The sequence below is a fragment of the Heteronotia binoei genome, chromosome 2, assembly GCF_032191835.1.
Source record: "Heteronotia binoei isolate CCM8104 ecotype False Entrance Well chromosome 2, APGP_CSIRO_Hbin_v1, whole genome shotgun sequence".
Lineage (NCBI taxonomy): Eukaryota > Metazoa > Chordata > Lepidosauria > Squamata > Gekkonidae > Heteronotia > Heteronotia binoei.
The window spans coordinates 125,537,782-125,558,610 of NC_083224.1; the positions used below are offsets into that span (position 1 = coordinate 125,537,782).

The window sequence follows — 20,829 nt, forward strand, 5'->3', positions numbered from 1 at the left end:
TCAAAAACAGCAAAAATGTAACAGGTGTATTATAAAAAACATTGTGGTGCTCCAAAGTAATTCTGTTCCAAAGTAATACAAGATAACCCAAGCAAATGAGGCAAAGCTGCAGATGCAGCCATGAATATCACAGGATCTTAGCCAGTTTGATTAAGGGGGAGATATAATATATTTAATCCTGCACTTGGCCTCAGAGTATAAATCAAAATAATCTGTACATTGGCACCAGGTGCAGAAAGGGGAAATGTTTGCAGAAAAATCCAAAACCTTAAACAATTTTTTTTTTTTTGGGGGGGGGGGTTAAGATATCAAAATGGAGAAGTGATATCTGCACATCAGCAGCAACCTTTCCAGAGGTGGCTTAGACCAAAAAGTATAATTTAATCTTTTTAAAATTTATATCCCGCCTATCCCACACGCAGGCACTTTCTTCTCTTAGCCTCACTGATCCACTGGAAATCAACCAACATGCTTTCCACTCCAAGCCACCTCCCCCATCAGATGGCTGGTAGTGGGTAGGGGAGGGAGGATGCACTTTCCACTCCAAGCCCAGCCGCTGTCCGCTGGCTAGGAGGGTGGCTCTGGAGCAGAAAGTATGCATAATGCACTTCCTATTCCAAGCCTCTACCTACCCTAATCACTGCTGGACAGCTGACTGGGAAGTCTAGGCATCTGGAACACTTGCTACTCCAAGCCCATCACTTGGCTAGCAGTGTACATGTGGAAGAGGGTGAGACTCGGTAGATAGCATGCTTACACACTTCTCTTTGCTTATCAGGGGTGGTGGAAATAGGCCAGCATGGGAGAGGAGCATTTGATGTCCCCACCCTGTGAATCCTTGGGTGTCCCCCACATGTTCCTACTAAAGTTCATATATGATAATTAGACAATGAGTGCAACCAAAATAAAAGCATGGAACATGTTTTTTCTACATAAATCACAAACCTCCTGTTTCTAATTCTATCACTTTCTGATGCACAGAGAAAGTGAGAAGAGATCATCTTTAGTGTGTATCTCTCCAATTTAGCTACTTCTTAGCAAACATGTTGCTACTCTGGAACAGTTTCTGGGCATCTAAAAGTATTTATGTAGGCATTAAGTAGTAGCACCTGAAGCCTACTTCAATGAAGGGTTGACCACCACATAACTGCTCATTATCATGAGTTCTCATATTGCATGGCAACATATGAAACTTCTCAGATCCATGACCTGCATCATTTGGGTCCCTGCCAGAAAACCTTATGAAGGGATGACGCTGACTGGTTAGTATCTAAGTATATGAGAAACTATTTACATCTTTTTCACCCTTACCTTCGTTTCATCACTGGGTTGTAATGGCAGACATAGTGCTGCTGAGGATATATATAGGGTTGAGTTTGACAGAAACAGCAGCTAGTTTTCCCATCAAGGACAACCCTGTCCCAGAGTTGCTTTCACAATAATCTCTCAGCATTTACAGCTTAATTATTTGGCGTTGATGTGAGAATATTATTGTGTCTGAAGTTTTTGAAAAATCTGAATGGCTTTCTAGTAGCTGAAAACTGTCACTAAACATATGTGCTTGTACTATACACATTGATCTAAAATTAGTGACGGTTGCTGCTACAGGAAGGAAATTATAAGATAAAACCCACACACACCAATGTACAAGTGGAAAATAATCAACAAAATGTCGTTATGTCTCCTTCTGACATACAGTTCTTGTTACAAGCCAGGAACGTTTCTGTGTTCAAAGCACATGGTCCTGAACTGAAAATGCTAGTTTAATTCATAAAATAACACAGTCCTTATGTATATCCATTTCTTGGCCTGGATAAAATGCATTTGTATCAGTTCACCTAATATGGCATCTAGTTAAATTTTTCTCAGCCATCCACATCCGAGTGCTAACTGGCATTCATCTCCTCAGATTCTGCACATATAATGATATAAATGATTGTGGCTTGGATCCCATCAAGAAGTTCCATATCTGCTAGATGGTTTCTGCTGCGGAGCCACCTCTGTTAATATTTCCATTTTGTGCAATGGCCCACTGAAAACTATCAATCTTCTTGTGCAAAATGAAGTTTTGGCAGAAGAAGAGAACCAAGCCTCTGTTGCTAGTGTAGACTTTAAACTGGGAAAATGCATCTGTGGGCAAAGCAGAGCTCATCACAACCCCATAGATCTTAAATTACAACAGCAAAACTCTGTCCTTAGCAAATAAATCATTGTTAGAGAAAACTTCCTATGCTGCCCTTTATGATGCACTATACCTGTGGCGCCCAGTCCTACGTACACCCAATTTAAACAAATAAGGATTGCGTAAGAGCACTGAGAATCTTATAAAGCAAGTAAATGTGTTAGACACTATATTGCAAAATGTAGTGCTTCAAGGGAGCTAGCTCTGCATATTATTAGGACTATGCATACAGGTAGAAACAAATAGCAATCCAACCTGAACAGACTCTGCTGTTGAATATAATTGTTGTACAATCTGAACAAGAAAAATAATGACTTTCAGAAATAATAGAAGAGCAGTTGTTGATCTTCTGTATAAACACTGGCACCTCACTGACACTGTTAATAATAATAATAATAATAATAATAATTTTTATTTATATCCCACCCTCCCCGCCAAGGCAGGCTCAGGGCGGCTCACAAACATGGAAAGTGCCATGACTTTCAGTAAATACATTATACGATAAAATGCAATAAAATACATTAAATAAATAGATTAATTAATTAAAACCACAACAGGTAAGGTGCTATAATAGAAAACGATGTATATCAGATGGCTGGATGTCATTTCAGGATTCAATCTTGTAGGCCATTTGAAAAAGAATAGTTTTACATGCCCTGCGGAACTGATTATAGTCCCGCAGGGCTCGAACCTCGGCTGGTAGTTGATTCCACCAATGGGGAGCCGTTACTGAGAAGGCCTGCTCTCGAGTTGTTTTCAGTTTGGCCTCCCTTGGTCCAGGGATTTTTAAGAGATTTGGGGAGCTAGATTTCAGTGCTCTCTGGGGAATGTTACTGTTCCATAAGGCAGTGGGAGTGGGGGGGATGACTCAATAGATATGTGCTCGACAGAGATGTCATCCAAAAGAAGGGTTTGTTGATGGTCCTACTGAACATCTCAACTCACATTTCTGAGTTTCTGCATTCTGCCCATCATTCTGTGAAAAGATGAAGAGCACAGGTCCTATTTGTTTGTCAACTAGTGTGGTATAGCAATTAGAGTGTTCCACTAATACCAGTGAAGAATTCAAAGCCTCACTTGCCATGAAACTCATCAGATGAAATTGCATTGGTCACTCTCTCTTACTATAGCTTACCTCACAAGAGTGACATGAGGATAAAAGAGAGTAGTGGAGAACCAGGTATGCTGGAAGAGTGGGTTTGAAAGCACTAAAATAAAGAAACTGTTATCTGAGATAGCTGGCTTCTAGGCAGTAGCCTGGAACAAAGTTTTGCATGAACCAATCAGCATTTGAGGGGTGGGGTCAATACCTCCTCTAATCTGTAGGGTCTTGTGAGCAAAAATTCTACTTTGTGAGCTCCTTGTCATTAAAGTTGTGAGTGATTTGGCTACTGCATACATTAGTTTTCTCTGGGGCCATCCTCCCTGAGCTAAGACAAAAATGTGTGAGTTGGAAGCTACAATGACAATCTTTACTGGCATAACAGCACAATCAGCAAAAGAGAAAACATATATTACCCCAACATTTGAAACATTCCTCTCCTCTTAGAAGCACAGCACAGATATTTTGCCACAGTTTCAATAATCTCAGGGTTATGAGAGGACAATAGGAAAAGAGTCTTATCACCATCAGATTGTCCCCTCATGATTTTGAAGAAGAGGATCTAAGTAAATCTGAAAGCGGCGTGCCGTGTCAGGAGCCTGGGAGTTCTACTGGAGCCTTCATTATCAATGGAGGCCCAGATAACAGCCACTGCTAAGTCAGCCTTTTTCCATTTGAGGCGGGCAAAGCAGTTGGCCCCTTTCCTAGAGTGTCGGGACCTAGCAACAGTGATCCATGCAACGGTCACCTCGAGACTAAATTACTGTAATGCCCTCTACATGGGGCTGCCTCTGTGCCGAACCCGGAAGCTGCAGCTGGTGCAGAACGTGGCTGCTAGACTGCTATTGGGGCTCCCAAAGTGGGAGCACATACAGCCGGGGCTACGTGGACTGCACTGGCTGCCAGTTACATACCGGATTCGTTACAAAGTGCTGGTTATCACCTTTAAAGCCCTATATGGCCAAGGACCTGCCTACCTGAGGGACCATCTTTCCCCATATGAACCCCAGAGAGCACTGAGGTCAGCAGGGAAGAACCTGCTGACTATCCCCAGGCTGAAAGAGGTAAAACTACAGAGTACCCATACTCGGGCTTTCTCTGTAGTGGCTCCACACCTATGGAACCAGCTTCCGGAAGAAATGCGGGCCCTGTGGGACTTTGAACAGTTCTGCAGGGCCTGCAAGACCATCCTCTTTAGGATGGCCTACACCGATTAAAGAAGAGACTGCTAAGGAAAAGTTACCATCTGTCTTAATAGCACCAGGATGTCAATCTTATTTTATTTTATTAATTTTAGAATTTTAATTAAATTGTTAAATTAGTTATTGTTTGAAACCATTGTATTTAATGTATTGATTTAATGCTGTTAACCGCCCTGAGCCTGATTCGGCGGGGAGGGCGGGATACAAATAAAATGATGTATGATGTATGTATATGTATGTAAATGGCATGAATATCACAGTAAAATGTACAATGCAGGAGAACATGTTCAATACTTTCTATATCCCCTGAACCACAACCACAAAACCTGTTGGAATATGGAATTTTCTTGAACCTCCCATACAGCACAGCAGAAGGAAGGACACTAAAGCGAGTTAACATGAAGGCTCTAAGAAGGTTAGGAAGCTGGAAGCTAAAAAACTGTGAGTTAGCTCACACTAACTTAATTTAGAGGGAACACTAAATGGGACCTATGTGGATTAAAAGTGACATGGGAGGAGACTATGATGAGGAAAGGAAGTAGATTAAATTGCTCCACTCTTCTCTTGTACCAACAGAAAAGCTGGTAGGATCCAATAATGTTGGACTAGGTTTGGAGATCTGGACTCAAATCCACATTCAACTCCAAAGCTGACTGGGTGACCTTCAATGAGTCACACTCTCTCATCCTAACCTACCCACAGGTTGTTGCAAAGATAACATGAAGGAAGCAATTTATGTGCATTTGTCACCATGAGCTCCTCTGAAAAAAGGCAGGGTAAAAAATGATCAATTGGAAAATCACAATATAGGTATTACTGATTCAAGTTCTCAAGTAAACGAAACTGCAAAGTAAAACCAACTGAAAGATAAAGCGTGAAGTTACAATAAAGAATCATAATGAAAGCAAAACTAGTTATATTTATGGAATCTGACATTCTCCTAGATTATTTCTCTTGATTTTGCCAACAATGACAGATTTTAATTATCACAGTTTTGGTTTGAGGTCTAAGTTGATATTTAAAATACATGTAGACAGCAAACTATACAATGTAGTAGAAAAATGTAGATAGCAGACTACACAATGAACAGAAGAATAGACTCTGTTTGCTCTATGTAGAAAATATATTTTTCATGACAAGTATAAATGAAGGTGCTTAATGGTAAGAACTTAAAAAGAAGCAAACACACATTACAAACATATATTTCCTTATAAAGGTAAGTGGTGAATAGAAGTTAAGCCTCCCCTGCATTTTTCTTAAACAAAGCTTCCAACGTATGACCACAATGTGTCACAATTTTATTTTCCACAGGACACACCACTGTTTCCAAATCATTCCTAGAAGCAAATATAACTAATGTTACAATATTTACCAGAAATGCATACATTTCTGAAATCTGCTATGGAAGCTTCATATCTGTGCCTGTTTGTAGAAAAAGAGAGCCAACAGACTACAAATACCTGTGCTTTTTTCCTTAAGGGAGCAGTTGCAAGAGTACTGAGCACTGACAGGAAACCAGAGGGACTCACTAGTACTTGGAAACCTAGAAAAAACTTGGGGAACTTCGCACCCCCCCCCCCCCAAAAAAAAATTCCGTTACAAAACCTGAACAATTTGGAGTAGCACTGAAAAAAACCCTGTTTTTAAATATTTTCTCTTCTAGAATGATAGAAATGCTTCTTAAGGCAGTTTTTAATACTCAAAATATATAACATGAAAATCTGAAGAAAAAAATTCAATTTTTCCAATGGAAAAGAGAACTTTCAGTGTGTAGTGAAAAACCTCCTGTAAAATACTTCCTTTTTGAGTAAGAAAAACCTTATCTTACAAAGCATGGAAAAATTGGAAAACTTTGGGGAGCACAGAAAAACACTCATATTGTTGCCAAATACAATTCTCCAAGTTTTTTAAATATAAAAGTAATGTAATGTAATGTAATGTAAAATTTTATTTATATCCTGCCCTCCCCCGCCGGAGCAGGCTCAGTGAATAATTTTGGCAACAATTAATATTCCATAATGTGTTTAACAATGCACCATTAAAGAGTTCAGTATTTTCAATGTCATGAAGTTCTGCTTAATATCCACCCTTATCAGCAGCCCTATGTCCTGCAATTCTATGACAAAGTCTTTTGTCCAAATAACATATTTTCTTTCGTTTATTACAGAATTTGTTTTCTACTCTCAGCTTTTATTGTTTTCTACTTCTCAGAGGGGGGGGGGGGGAATTAGGGCCCAATCAGAGATTATGCTGGCAACAGGTTCAAACTCTAGCCACCATCCTATGATGTGCTTGAAGTCTTTTCAGGGGCTTCAATCCAGTGACTGGACTAGATGGACCTTGATCTTCTCTACCAAGGCAATGCTTAAATTCTTAATCACATTCTATTACTGTTTCTTCTGAAGTACACATTTGTTTACACAATAAAAGATGTTACAAGTGGTATAACTGGACTTTTCCTATTCTTCTGAACAGACAAAGTAGGAATTCTGAGTACAGAAAATAGTGTAGTGTGATGGCTAACAGAATGAGTTGTGGTCCTAGATTGCCAGTTCAACTTTTACTTCAAGCAGAAATGCTCTGTGGACTTTTGCAAACCGTCATCATTCTGCAGCATGGAGTTTACCATACTAACCTATCCAGGGCTTTTTTTGTAGAAAAAGCCCAGCAGGAACTCATTTGCATATTAGGCATCACCATTGTTTTACATAGGCTTTTTGTAGAAAAGGCCCAGCAGGAACTCATTTGCATGTTAGGCCACACTGCCTGATGCCAAGCCAGCCGGAACTGCATTCCTGTGCATTCCTGCTCAAAAAAAGCCCTGGGCCTATCTGTCATAAAGACTACAAGATAATATGTGTGAAGAGTTGTGCACTGAGAACGCTGAGGAAGAACATGCAATCTCATCCCTAGGGCAGTCTAGAAAAAGAGACAAGCAGGGGTGGCTTGCCATCATCTTCCTATGCAACCAGGGTTGCCAGTTCTGGGTTGGGAAATGCCTGGCAGTTTTGGTGGTGGAGTCTAGGAGGGGAGGGGAGGGGCTTTAATGGGGTTTAATAGAGCCTAGGAGGGGAGGGTTTGGGGAGCAGATGGGCTTTAATGGGGTTTAATTCCATATTGTCCAATTTCCAAAGCAGCCATTTTCTCCAGAGGAAGTGCTCTCTGTTACCTGGAGATCAGTTGTAATCCCAGGATATCTCCATTCACCACCTGGAGACTGGCAACCCTAATAGCAACCTCTGTCTTCCTTGATAGTCTCCCATCCAGGTATTACTCTTGACCAACCCTACTTAATTTCTAAGCTCTGGTGAACTCAGGCTAAACTGGGCTACGCAGGCTGCTTTGAAAACTGAAAACCCAAGGGTTTATATAAACCTTAAGCATTTTTAGTAAATGCGATAGACATGGTACAACATCTCACATGGCATCTTTCACCCACACCCAGGGATGCAGCTTTAAAATAAAAATATCATAGTGTGCATTCACCAAAGTCTACTTATGCTGCATGAGTTAGGGATGCCAATCTCCAGGTGGAAGCTGGAGTTATCCTAGCATTACAGGTTTCCAGACTATAGGGGTCAGTTTCCTTGGAAGAGATGGCAGCATTGGAGGCTGGACTCCATGGCATCCCTTGCTGAGCTCCCTTTCCTCCTCCCTTCCCTAGGTGACATCCCCCAATTTCCAGGAATTTCCCAACCCAGACTTGGGAACCCTAAAGCTAACTAGTTTTCTTTATTCCCACTACCTTAAAAAAAACAAAACTGGCCACCTGAGCATACGAAATCAATGAACCAGGCTACTTTATTGAAAACAGAGGGAAACAGTCCCTCTGGAAGACTGTTCCTTAGGAGCCTGCATGTTCAGGGAGCTCACTCTGAAAAGCGTTCTTGCTTCATTCTGCAGAACCAACGTATAATCTTTATAATCCCTTAGTCACTAAAATGGGCATTGGTCTAAATTGCAAATTACAGCTGTGTTACTTCTTAAGAAGAAGACATTGGATTTATATTCCGCCTTCCATTCAGAGTGGCTGACAATCTCCTTTATCTTCCTCTCCCACAACAATCACCCTGTGAAGTAGGTGGGGCTGAGAGGCTCTCTCAGAAGTTGCCCTTTCAAGAACAAGCTCTGTGATAGCTATGGCTGACCCAAGGCCATTTCAGCAGCTGCAAGTGGAGGAGTGGGGAATCAAACCCAGTTCTCCCAGATAAGATAACAGTCTGTGTACTTAACCACTACACCAAACTGGCTCTCTGTCTAATATGCCATTATAAAAGTTGGTTTAAATTAATTTATTATAAAATTGACCATTCAAAAAACAAAGACTGCTGGCAAAGCTTACTTATCCATACATTTATCAAAGGAGCTGAGGCTGAATTCTTCACTTCCATGTCCTCATCCCCCCCCCCCCTGTAGCCTCCTCTCAGAACTTCACTTCTGACAGAGAGCTCCCAAAGGGGCAGGCAGCTGAGGCAAATTGGGAGAGGGTCAAAGTGTTGGTAATGAACTGCCAGTGAAGCACAGCTCACTGCTGCACCATACGTCAGTCAGTCAATGAGTGAATGAGGAAACCACTGCATGGGTGGAGAGAGGTAAAGGGAGAGGAGCGAGTGCTGCTCTAAGCAGGCAAGAACCACGGTGTCTCGCACACATGCTGCTGGGCTTATTCTTTGCTGGCTCTGACCAGCCAACCCAGGACGTGTCAACAAGGAAAGGGAATTGAAGCTGAAGCAGAACAGTATACAGGGGTGAGTTGCAGGAAGGAACTGAGAGGGAGGGTGGAAGGAAGGCCCTTCTGCTTGCTTGGAATTTGTGGAGGAAGGACCCTAGGGTTGGCTTTATCAGAGATTGTTTGAGACAGGGCTTTTTTTTAGCAGGAACACACAAGAACACAGTTCTGGCTGGCTTGACATCAGGGGATGTGGCCTAATATGTAAATGAGTTCCTGCTGAGCTTTTTCTACACAAAAAGCCCTGTGTGCAACTATAATGTCAGGGTGTGGCCTAATATGCAAATGAGTTCCTGCTGGGCTTTTTCTACACAAAAAGCCCTGGTTTGAAGCAAAAAGAAATCTTCTCCCCTACTCCCTTAGTGGGTCTATAGTTATCCAAGGTCTGCAAAGGTATCACTTTTACTTTACATGCATGCATTCCTCATAGTGCTTATAAATGCACTGAAAGCTTCAGCTGGAAGTGGGAAACTGAATTTCCCTGGAGACAGAATATTGCCATTTTACTGTCAGGACAAAATAGCATGGTCTACTTGTAAAGAATCTCAGCCTTGAGAAAAGGCATCTGCATCCCATGCAACTGAATGGCCATCGTACAATTAGGAATAAATTAACTGAAAGGAAGAAATGGGTGAAATGTCCTGTGTTCAACTCAAAGCTGCTCAATTTTTTTCCTTGCAAGTTTCCCTATTAAACACTCAGAAATGCTTAATAGGGATTTGCAAGTGCTCAACAGGATGATCACAAAATATGCTCGTGAGACATAGTGCTTGCTACTTCTCTCCTTTTCCAAGTAACAAGACTTTGACCAGTTGCTCTCTCTTGAGGGAGGAGATAATTATAACTCAGAGACAGAGAACTGATGAAAAGTAATGAACTGAATTTAAAGTTGATAGAAAGTAATATAGGAAATTAAAGTATGTATGTTTGTATGCAAGACATTATCTATAGTTAGTGTATTTGGGTTATGACCAAAATATTATTAAGATTTAGGCTCAGGATCCTCAATTGACTATTTTTAACAAGCTAAATATGCCAGTTTTTTGCTCCTACTCTTACTTCTATGATTCAGTTTTTAGGTTTATTTCAAATTTCTACCCTGCCTTTTAGTTAAAAAGCATTCGAGGCTAAAAACCATAATTAACAAATAACATTGCTGAGATGCTAACAAAATAGGGGGAAACCTACAGAATGAATGAAAATTTAGCAAGCATCGATAAAAGCAAAAACCAATTAAAAACCACAATTAAAAACAGTTTTTAACACATTCTCAAGTACTGATAAAAGAAGCAGACAATGTTAAAATCATTTAGTCAAATAAATAACTTTACCTGGAACCTAAGAGCTCATAAACTAGTTGACATTTGAATAACCCTGGAGGGGAATTCCATACGTGGAGTGTCACTACCACCACTTCTTCCCAACCACCATTAGGCCTCATATCTAAATGCAGTTACTGGAAGCTGAGTCTCCAAAGATTATCTCAGTTGATAGGCAGATTCATATGGGAGAAGGCAGTCCTTTTGGTATTCTGGTACTAAGCTATTTGGGGTTTATAAGTTAAAATCAAACTGGAACAAATGGTGGAAGTGCTTTACTACTAGCACAATATAGTCTACTTGACCAATCTCAGATCCTAATACGGCTACCATATTCTGGATCAACTGCCCAATAAGGAAATGCATTACAGCAATTTAACTTGAATGTTACCAGGATTTGAATATCTACAATCAGGTCAGGCTCTATCAAGTCAGGATGGGTTGCAACATCGGTATACCAAACTAAGGCCCTTTCAGCAATGGAGGCTGCCAGGGCCTAAGGGCAATCCCAATGATAGCACCCCAAAGCTTTGCTTTTGGATCCTGAAGGAAAAGTTCATCCTCACTGAGAAACATCTTACTGAACTGGACAGCCAAATGTAAAGAACATACACACACACACACAGAAATCCTATGCAGAGTTATGTGGAATTGAAGTCAATGACCATACATTGGAATAATTCTGCATAAGACCACAATGATGATCCATTCTCTTGCTATTTAAAGACTATATGCATATATACATTTGATGCACAATCCAGAACATTGAGAAAGTCAGTGTTCTTCAGAGAAAAAAGCATGCAGGTGGTTACTTCCAAGGGCTCAGAAGTCAGAGATTTCCAGCCACCTGGAGAACATTGAGTTTTTAAATATATATATTCTGAGATTCCCTTTTATTCCTGCATACTTAAATTCTTTTATCAATGCTGTTTTCATCTTTATTATGACTGGCACATCTTCTACCCTTAGAAAATCACAAACTGGAGAACTATGAAGAATGACAGGGGAAAAAATAATTTCTTAATAGCATGAAATCACTGCTCAGCTTGCTAGGAACTTCAGCTGTATAAAATTAGAGTGCAATAGCTCTCTGCAGCTGATGGATGAGTTTCTAGACCGGGTGAGCATGAATTTGTTCATCCAGCTGAGAATCTAAATGGTACTGTGGCAGGAAAGGGGATATTTTTGCTTCCATCTTCTGGTGCTATTTGAGAGGGAATTAGGACAAGGAGATGCACACAATGGAGTAAGTTGAGCATGTGCCTCTGCAGCACTGGCATACAGGTCCCATTCATCTCAGACCTGTATTGCGGCCACACCATGGCCCACCTAGTAATTCTGCCTTCACATCCAGCCCTCTGAATCCCTGAAAAAAATATCTGAACTCATGCACAGATTTCTTCCATTTTCACATATGTGAAAAACCCCTTCTAGGTATTGTAGGCATAATTTTTAAGAACAAAGTACAAGTCCAGTGGCACTTTTAAGACCAACAAAGTTTTATTCAAGGTATATATTCATTTATTCTGTATTTTTGTATGTTTGTACATTTTGAGGACCAGAGAGTTTTCAAAGAACTTTGCCTTATACTATACTATGGTAACTCCGTTTTTATCCTTAATTTCTTCTAATCTTCATATCAGGACTCAACAGGATTGTCCACAGAGGGCCTGCAGACTGCATGGTGCATATTGTAGTTGTGTGTTTTGCTTCAGGTCAGGGAACAGATGAATACAAACAAAGATATAATTCCATGGGTTGATCCCCACAGTAAAATGTTCAGATGGGGAAGATGGATTGTTTTTAGAATTTTCTGGTACCAGGGTCAGGCTGTGGTTCAGTGAAAGAGCCTCAACTTTGCATGCAGAAGGTCCCAGGCTCAGTCCCCAGCATCTCCAGCTAAAAGGACTAGGGAGTAGGTAATGTGAAAGACCTCTGCCTGAGACTCTGCAGAGTGGCTGCCAGTTTGAGTACATAATACTGACCTTGATGAACCAACAGTCTGATTCAGGATAAGATAGCTTCATGTGTCATATGGTATAAACCCAAGAGAGGTTGTTTTTTTTAAAAAAAATGTTAAAACTGCAATTAAGAAAACAATTCTTGTAAAAGAAGCTGCAGAACTTTTTCTTGTAAATGACCTGTGTCAATCACTCATTCAGCATGTGTCCTTGACATATACAGAAACTGAAAAGAAAAGTCTCATCTGGTGTACTTCATACCTGATTTAGCAACCTGAGCAGCAATTCATATGAAGTCTCCAAGATGCTAAGATGTGAAAAAATGATCTCTTTAGAACACTGAAAGTAAAAAAGAAAGAAACAATAAAAGATAAAGGATGGAGGTCTATGTTTCCTTTGTGCTGAGACTGGAGAGTGGTACTGGGAACATTCTGGAACCTGAGGGCACAAACAGATATGAAGATCATGGATTCCCTAAGTCTGTAAAAAGTCAATGGGGTATACAAAGAACCATAATTCAAATCAGAGCTGTGTGGGAAGGGCAGCAGGGATTTAACAATTTGTCCACTACTCAGTTTCACAAATCAAAACCAAGTTCCCTGCATCTTTTAAAAAAATCCCTGCATTTTAAAGGAAAATTGAAGGTTTTCCTAATAATTAAAAGAACAGAAGTTGTCCTCCCCCTCCCCCTTAAGAATGCTAACAGTATGGGGAGGCCAGTTTTGATTAGTGAAACCACACAGGGGGTTGGAGGGCTAGATCCCCTCTCCCCTTTCTGTGTGGCCATGATCTGAATTGCAGCTGCACATGCATGTAATTTATCTTTATAGACTGACAGAGATCTATATGATCTTTGTAACAAATGTTTTTGCCTTAAGTTAGATCATATATTTTGTTTTGGGACACAAATATGCTCCAGCTATGCCTACAGAGCATGGACAATGCTCATTTTCTGATTCCTGCATGGGTGGACTGGCCCATTAACTTTCCAGGAAGTTCCTGGTTTGTTTATTTATTTTTACTGGGCTTCTAGCCTGCCCTGTCACCCAAGCAGGCTCAGAGATATTAGATATAAATCCAGTTTCTAAAACATCCAATCAATCATTAACAATAATAACAGTACAATATTTTTATTTATTTATTTACTTTTATTTACTTTAAATTTCTATCCTGCCCTCTCCGCAAGCAAACTCAGGGCGGCTAACAACATTCATATTTACAAGTTAAACCTAATAAAACATAGTTGCAATGGTTTATTACAAACATAGTAATAAAATCACATCAACAAATAACAATTGATGGCATTGTCCAATTTTTCCATTTCCATCTGCTCCTGGGCAGATCCCGACTTGTGTGCTGATGGATGCTGACAAGGCAGGTGAAAGACAATAGGTTGTACCAGACCAGCAAAGCAAGGCAATGTAGGGAAGGGGAGGCCACGGTCCTGAAGGGCTATTCATGGTCCCGATTACTGTTGATGGGCTATTCTTGGCAAGCAGCAAGCTGAGCCAAGAGATCTCTAAGGTGCTGGAAGCACCACAAGAGTCCAGTCAGCTTGGACCTGAGCCATGGCAATGATGACTATTGTGGCTTGCCACACCCCAGGTCTGAGATGTATAGGCCCTGTATGCCAGTGCTGTAGAGGTTGTTTTAATCCCAGCATACCACTGTTAGATCCTATGGTTGCATGACTGGAAGGTGCCCACAAAGGAGGATCATCTCTGCCTTCCTCTTCTCACAGCAGTCCTCTGAGACTTCTCAAGAATCTTGTAGACTAAAAGCCACTGGCAGGGGCTGAGAAGGAAGAAATTGGCAAAAGCACCTCTGTCTTGTTTGTGGATAAATAAGCTATCCAGGGGTGTAAAAGTGGTGGCAGTCTTGCTCAGTTCTGCCTCCTAACTGCAGAATGCTTACCGGGGGGGGGGGGGGGGGCGGGTTGGCTATGTAGGTCCCACAACAATGCTTTAGGGGGATTCACAAAAAGGGAGATATGCTGTTGATTGTGTGTGATTTGCAGCTATTCCACATTCCCTATACAAATAAAACTTCTATTAAACATTGTTACATTTTTTAAAAGACTGGAGTTCTGGTCATTTCAGATGCCAGCATAAGACAGGTGATTGCACAGTAAATGTGTCATCCCTCAGGAGAAGAGTTTTCAGGAATTGAGGCAGTTATAAGAGTGTCTCTGTTGTAGTTTACGAAATGTTTCAGGACATGGAAATATAAGGCATAGAACAACATTCATGCATCCTCGTGACATTATTTTCCCTCTCAGTAGAACAGTGTCATTTGGTAATCACACACAGAAAGAACTTATTATTGCTGACTGTGTCAGACTCCATACTAACTAGTTCTCCTTTATAAACTGCCTAATACTGCTTCAGACCCTTGGTCCATCAAAGTCAATATTCTGCACTCAGACTGGCAGCAGTTTTCCAGGGTCTCAGGCAGAGATATTTTGCATCACCTCCTACCTGATCCTTTTAGCTGGATATACCAGGGATTGAACTTGGAACCTTCTTCATGCCAAGCAGATGCTCTACCACTGAGGCACAGCCCCTCCTGCTATAGCAGATCCTGGCTGAATTTCTATGTTTGCACTTGCTTGCTTTCAAACACATGCATGCTTGGAAGGCACCAAATGCATCTTTATGATATCTTTTTCAGAGTCATACATTTACAGGTACTCAAGATACAGATTTCTGCCCAAGTAGATGGAACACAGTGACACTAATATGAGACTGTCTGCTCTGGTTCTCTTGTGTGAGAGAACAGTGGGGGGAACTAACATTTAGAACCAGGGCTTGTAACAAGGGTTTCTGTGGATCTAGAACCAAATATGGCTCAGATCCAAGTAGGCAGCCGTGTTTGTCTGAAGCAATTGAACAAAGCAGGAGTCAAGTGCATCTTTAAGACCAATGAAGTTTTATTCAGAACGTAAGCTTTCGTATGCTAAAAGCACACTTCTTCAGACGAGTGGATCAGGTACAGTGGGCTGAAATACATGGAGTTTGTTGATTAAGAGGGCAAACTGATACAGAGCTGGGATCACATGGTGGAACAGTATGACAATTTAGAAGGCCATTTGGTCTGGATAGCCATAAAAGGTAATAAAAGTTGCCTGCCAACTGGTGTTTCTGTAAGTCTAGGTAAATTACAAAAGGACATGTATTTCCTTGTTGTCCACCTAATTTACTTGTTGAGAAGTACTTTTATTACCTTTTATGGCTATCCAGACCAAATGGCCTTCTAAATTATCACACTGTTCCACCATGTGATCCCAGCTCTGTATGAGTGTGTCCTCTTAATCAACAAACTGCATGTATTTCAGCCCACTGTACCTGATCCCCTCCTGAAAAAGTGTGCTTTTAGCACACAAAAGCTTACGTTCGGAATAAAACTTCGTTGGTCTTAAAGGTGCACCTTGGCTCCTGCTTTGTTGAAATATGGCTCAGTAAGGAAACAAATACGGCTCTTTTTAAAAGAAACTGAAACATTTAAATTAAGATATATTGGAGGGACAAGTGAGACGCTAGAATACCCATTATGTGAAACAAGGGTAATGACAGAGATGAACAGTTACCAGTAATCCAAATGCAAACTACATGGGGATTCATGCACTAAAACCTTCATGCAGGAGGCACCTATGTATACTTATTACTTATTGTAAGATCTCTCTCATGTGTTTACTGGCTAATAAAAAAGAGTACAGTAGCTAAGAAAAAGAGTCTTAAAGATGTTACTGGACTCTACTATTTTGCGACAACAGATTAGCAGAGCCAACTCCTCCGGATCAACAACCAGTGTCTGCACTTCAGAAACATTATAGACTTTTAATGAACCTGTAAATTATCAGTAATGTTATGCTGTATATTTTCAGTTATGGAGACAGACTTTCTGACATGCTCTTACTTAGAATTATTATATAGTTTATGTTTTTACATAGTTATGAAAAGCTGCTGACTCCAGTTTCAGCATGCATATAGCATGAGTGAGTTTCTAAAATTAGGAACATTTCTTGGTTTTGAAATCAAAAAAGGCATTTCTTCTAAATGCTGTCAAAATCTGAAAAGACATGCAGCTGCCATCTGAAATTTTATATGTATGTGGTGGCTGCCTAATAGCTTCTTAAAATTACAATTAAGCCAGTATTTCATCCCCTCAGCTTCTTGAAAGGAAAATGAAGCAACAGTGCTGTAGGGCTTAACCACAAGGCTGGAGGTTATATTTGACCACTTCCCCAAGAAGTTTCAGTTACCATTCTGTGAATCTTTCAGTGATTATTGAGGGACTCCTGAAGTAAGTCATATGCATCTAGTGGAAGGTGTGCCAGTTGGTTTACAAGCATAAAAACAATAAAATAGAATAGATAAAACATTATTAAAAATTAATTTACGATAACATAAAAACATTAAAAACAGTAGACTAGCTAATCCTATCAGGCCTCTGCATGATCAGGAAAGTCTTTAAAGTCTTTAAAGGCTTCCGCAAAGAGGACTATCTTAACCTGGCACTGAAAAGATGGTAAATTTGGTGCCAGACAGGAGGGAGATTGTTCCAAAGATGGGGGGCCACCACTGAAAAGGCTCTTCCCCTAGTTGCTGCCTTTTGAGCCTCTCAAGAAATTGGCACCCAGAGAAAGGCCCCAATCACAATCCTTTAATTATTGGATAGATGTTTATGACATCTGGATCATGAATTTTCCAGAGAAGTGTAAGAGATACAAGGAATTTAAAAATTCTTATCCATGCGCCATAAAACGGATACTGATGGATCATTTGATGGCCAAAAGCTTTTCCCCAGCATTTCATTGTATACTTACATGTGAAGCAAGTAGTGGAGTCTGTGCTCAGGCATAGCTGACCTTACTCAGAGCTGAGGGATAAGAGAGTACTGTTGGCATGTTGGAAAGAAAGGCAGTGTCTAACTGAGAGGGAGGGGGAGCAGGAGAGCAAAAGGCCAGGTGCCTGAGGAGGCTGGGTGTGTGGAGGAAGAGGAACAGAACAGGACAGAGGCTCAGTGCAAGACCATCAGCACAGGACAGGTAGAAGGAGTTGCCTGCAGAAAGAGTCAAAAAGAAAAGAGGGAGAGGAAGAAAAAGGAGTTTTCATCAGCAAGGAGATCCAGAGAGGCAAAGACACTGGGGAAAAGGAGGATTATGGTCAAGGGAGCAAAGAAGGCCTGTGGGGAGGACTATGTTTCACCTATTATTAGAAAGAATCAGACAAATCTTTGCTGAAAGTCTGTTTACATGTAAGAACATAACACTACTAGAGCCAGTATGCAAGGTTAAAGTGAGTTTTCATTTCCCATCAACAGAGTCCCTGTAGTAACGTTTCTCTTCATTCATACAGAAACTTAAGTTGAAAGCGAAAAGACAATGCTTGTGTTTTCATCTTCTTTCAAAGCGTAATTTACAATGTGTGATTTTTGTTTCTTGTAGCCACCCATACTTCATGGGTGAGATCATGCAGTCTAAAATCTGAATATCCTTCTTACTGTAGATGCAAATAGGTGGGTTGTATTTTCATTTTTGCTGAGTCAAGTTATTCTTTGATCATGGTTGCAATATCAAAGATAAAAGTGTGAATGATGCTTATAATGAACAAGACATATTTTGTTGGAAGACATGTTGATAGTGAGGCTGCTCATGGAGGTGGGGGTGCTCATGTTGCAGTCATCTCTTTCCCTTGTTGGCAGATTCCAGGTACTTCAGGGTGGGAGAGTGTTGAAGAGATCCCCCACTGTGGTAGGGGGTAGTTTTCAAAGTGTTTTGTGGGGGTGGTTTTTTTTATTAAACCAGGAATGTAATGTTGACCTTTCCTGCCCTGATTTTTTGCTGATATGTCATTTGATTGTGTAACTGGTTTTTTTTAATGGGTTTTGTAGTTAAAGTTCACTTCATATCCCAGAATATTAAAAAAAAAAGTTTTTCTTTTATATGGAGTGATACGTCTATGAATTTTGCTCTGGTCCCCTCCTCTCCCCACTTTGTATATGAACATGGAGTTTCCCCCCCTTTGTCGACAGACTCCAGGACCTCAGGAAAAGAGGGAGTAATAAAGGTCCTTCCCCTGTGGTATGGGATAGATTCCAAAACATTCTGTAGGGGGAAACTTCTGATCAAACATGAGATGTAATGTTGGCCCTCCCTACCTTGATTCTTTGTTGATATTGTCCTCAACTGTGAAAGTTTTTGTTTTTATGAATTTTACTGAAAGTTTTTTTAAAAAATTAAAAAGTGCAGCCATCTCATGATAGCCAGTGTGGTGTAGTGGTCTCTGGCCTGGAGAACCAGGTTTGCTTCCCCACCACGTGAAGCTGCTGGGTGACCTTGGGCCTGTCACACATAGGGTTGCCAAGTCCAATTTAAGAAATATCTGGGGACTTTGGGGGTGGAGCCAGGAGACTTTGGGGGTGGAGCCAAGAGACATTAGGGGTGGAGCCAAGATCAAGGCTGTGACAAGCATAATTGAACTTTAAAGGGAGTTCTGGCCATCACATTTAAAGGGACAGCACACCTTTTCAATGCCTTCCTTCCATAGGAAATAATGAAGGATAGGGGCACCTCCTTTTGAGGCTCATAGAATTGGACCCCCTGGTCCAATCTTTTTGAAACTTGGGGGTATTTTGGGGAGAGGCACTAGATGCTATACTGAAAATTTGGTGCCTCTACCTAAAAAAACAGCCCCCCCCCCAGAGCCCCAGATACCCGCGGATCAATTCTCCATTATTTTCTATGGGAATAAATCTCCCTAGGGAATAATAGAGTTCCCAGCAGACATTTCTCTTCCATCCCCCCGCTTTCTGATGACCCAGAAGTGGGGGGGAGGGCCTCCAAACCGGGGGATCCCCTGCCCCCACCTGGGGATTGGCAACCCTAGTCACACAGTTCTCTCAGAACTCTCTCAGCCCCACCTACCTCACAAGGTGTTTGTTGTAGGGAGAGGAAGGGAAGGCAATTGTAAGCTGCTCTGAGCCTCTTTAGGATAGAGAAAAGTGGGGTATAAAAAACAATTCTTCTTCTTCTGAATGGGGCAGTAAGCACAGTTCAGGTTGCCCAGTGTCCAGAGAAAAAAATGCCCTGTCCTTATTAAAAAAAACTTAATGGGATGTTAGGTTACCCCCATGCCATTAAAAGTTTCACCTACCCTTCTCCATACATTAAGCCTCTTGTAAAAGGACATGACATTTTTCTCAAGGCCTTTGGGGAGCCCTAGGTGCAGTGATTCCTAGTTGTTTTAAAGGGCTTTTAAGGGAATTTTTAAAGGCACTTCCTTCAGGAGCTAGATTAGGCAACCTTCCAAACAGCAGGAAGGGAAGCACTATGTTGTTTGTTTGAATTAAGAGATGATGTGATCATCAGAATGATTTTCTGTTATGTATCAGCACTTACACAATCAGAAAAGAAATCTTGCTTATTGAAGGCAAGAGTACTAAAAACAGCAGAAGCCCTAGGATTGTAGCGCAGAGTGCCATTTGGCGTCACGTTTCACTACGCCTCACCGTTTCAGATTTTTTTTTTTAATTCAGAGGTTCAAACAACCCTGTGTTTAACAGGATTGCCAGCAGGCCTGGAGAAGAATGTCCTGTCTTTTTAATAGAGAGCAGCTAATGCTTTTCATGACATGGTGGTAAATAATACCACCAACTAGTAAACAGCAACCCATTAGCCTTCTATTAACGGGACAGGACCTCCCTCACCACCTCTTCCAGGCAGTTGACAGTCTTCAAGAAATCTGAATCTGGGATGTGAGATGCCTCATTTTCTGACTACTGTCTTTAATAGCTAGCTGGAAGAGTTTTCTTTTTTTCTTTTTTCAGTGTTTATCTGTTTGTTTTAAAACAGGTGAGATGTTCTTTTCATGGAATGCATTCTTAACCATTTGGCTTCTTTCATGGACAGGAATAGGTAAGTCTGTATTTTCAAACAGACATCCTGACTGACCTCTTCTCAGGCAGCCCCCTTAATCTGGACATAATGGGGTGTGCATGCAAATATGACAGCATATAAGTATACAGGGTGTACAAATGCAGACATCTTGGCTTGTTCCCTATTGGCATCCTCTCAGCTTACTGGGAGAAGACAAGAAAGCCAGCATTTGTCAAGGCAAACTGAGATCTGAGTGAATGAACCATAGATAAAATGAGCCATGGATCACATGATACTTTAGCTGAGGCCTTCCACATAAGATAGTTTAACTGTGAAATGCTATGGACTGAGCCTTGGCCATGCTAGAATTTGAATTTAAGTCTCAGTGGTCTTGATGGCCTTATGAGAGGCCCTTTTAGATAGTGATGTTTTTTTAAATACAAAGTTACAGCCTGCAT

At 40.9% G+C, this 20,829-nt stretch overlaps 1 protein-coding gene across 1 annotated transcript in view; it reads left to right on the forward strand.

Annotated features, from left to right (window-relative positions):
* Positions 1–9,094: 9,094 nt before the first annotated feature.
* The window catches only part of IL12RB2 (interleukin 12 receptor subunit beta 2), a 55,617-nt gene continuing 43,882 nt past the window's right edge, over positions 9,095–20,829 (forward strand). The window contains exons 1-2 of the mRNA XM_060233024.1: positions 9,095–9,234; positions 20,323–20,410. Coding sequence (XP_060089007.1) covers positions 20,353–20,410 — 58 coding nt within the window. The 5' untranslated portion in view covers positions 9,095–9,234; positions 20,323–20,352. The remainder of the gene's footprint in view (positions 9,235–20,322; positions 20,411–20,829) is intronic.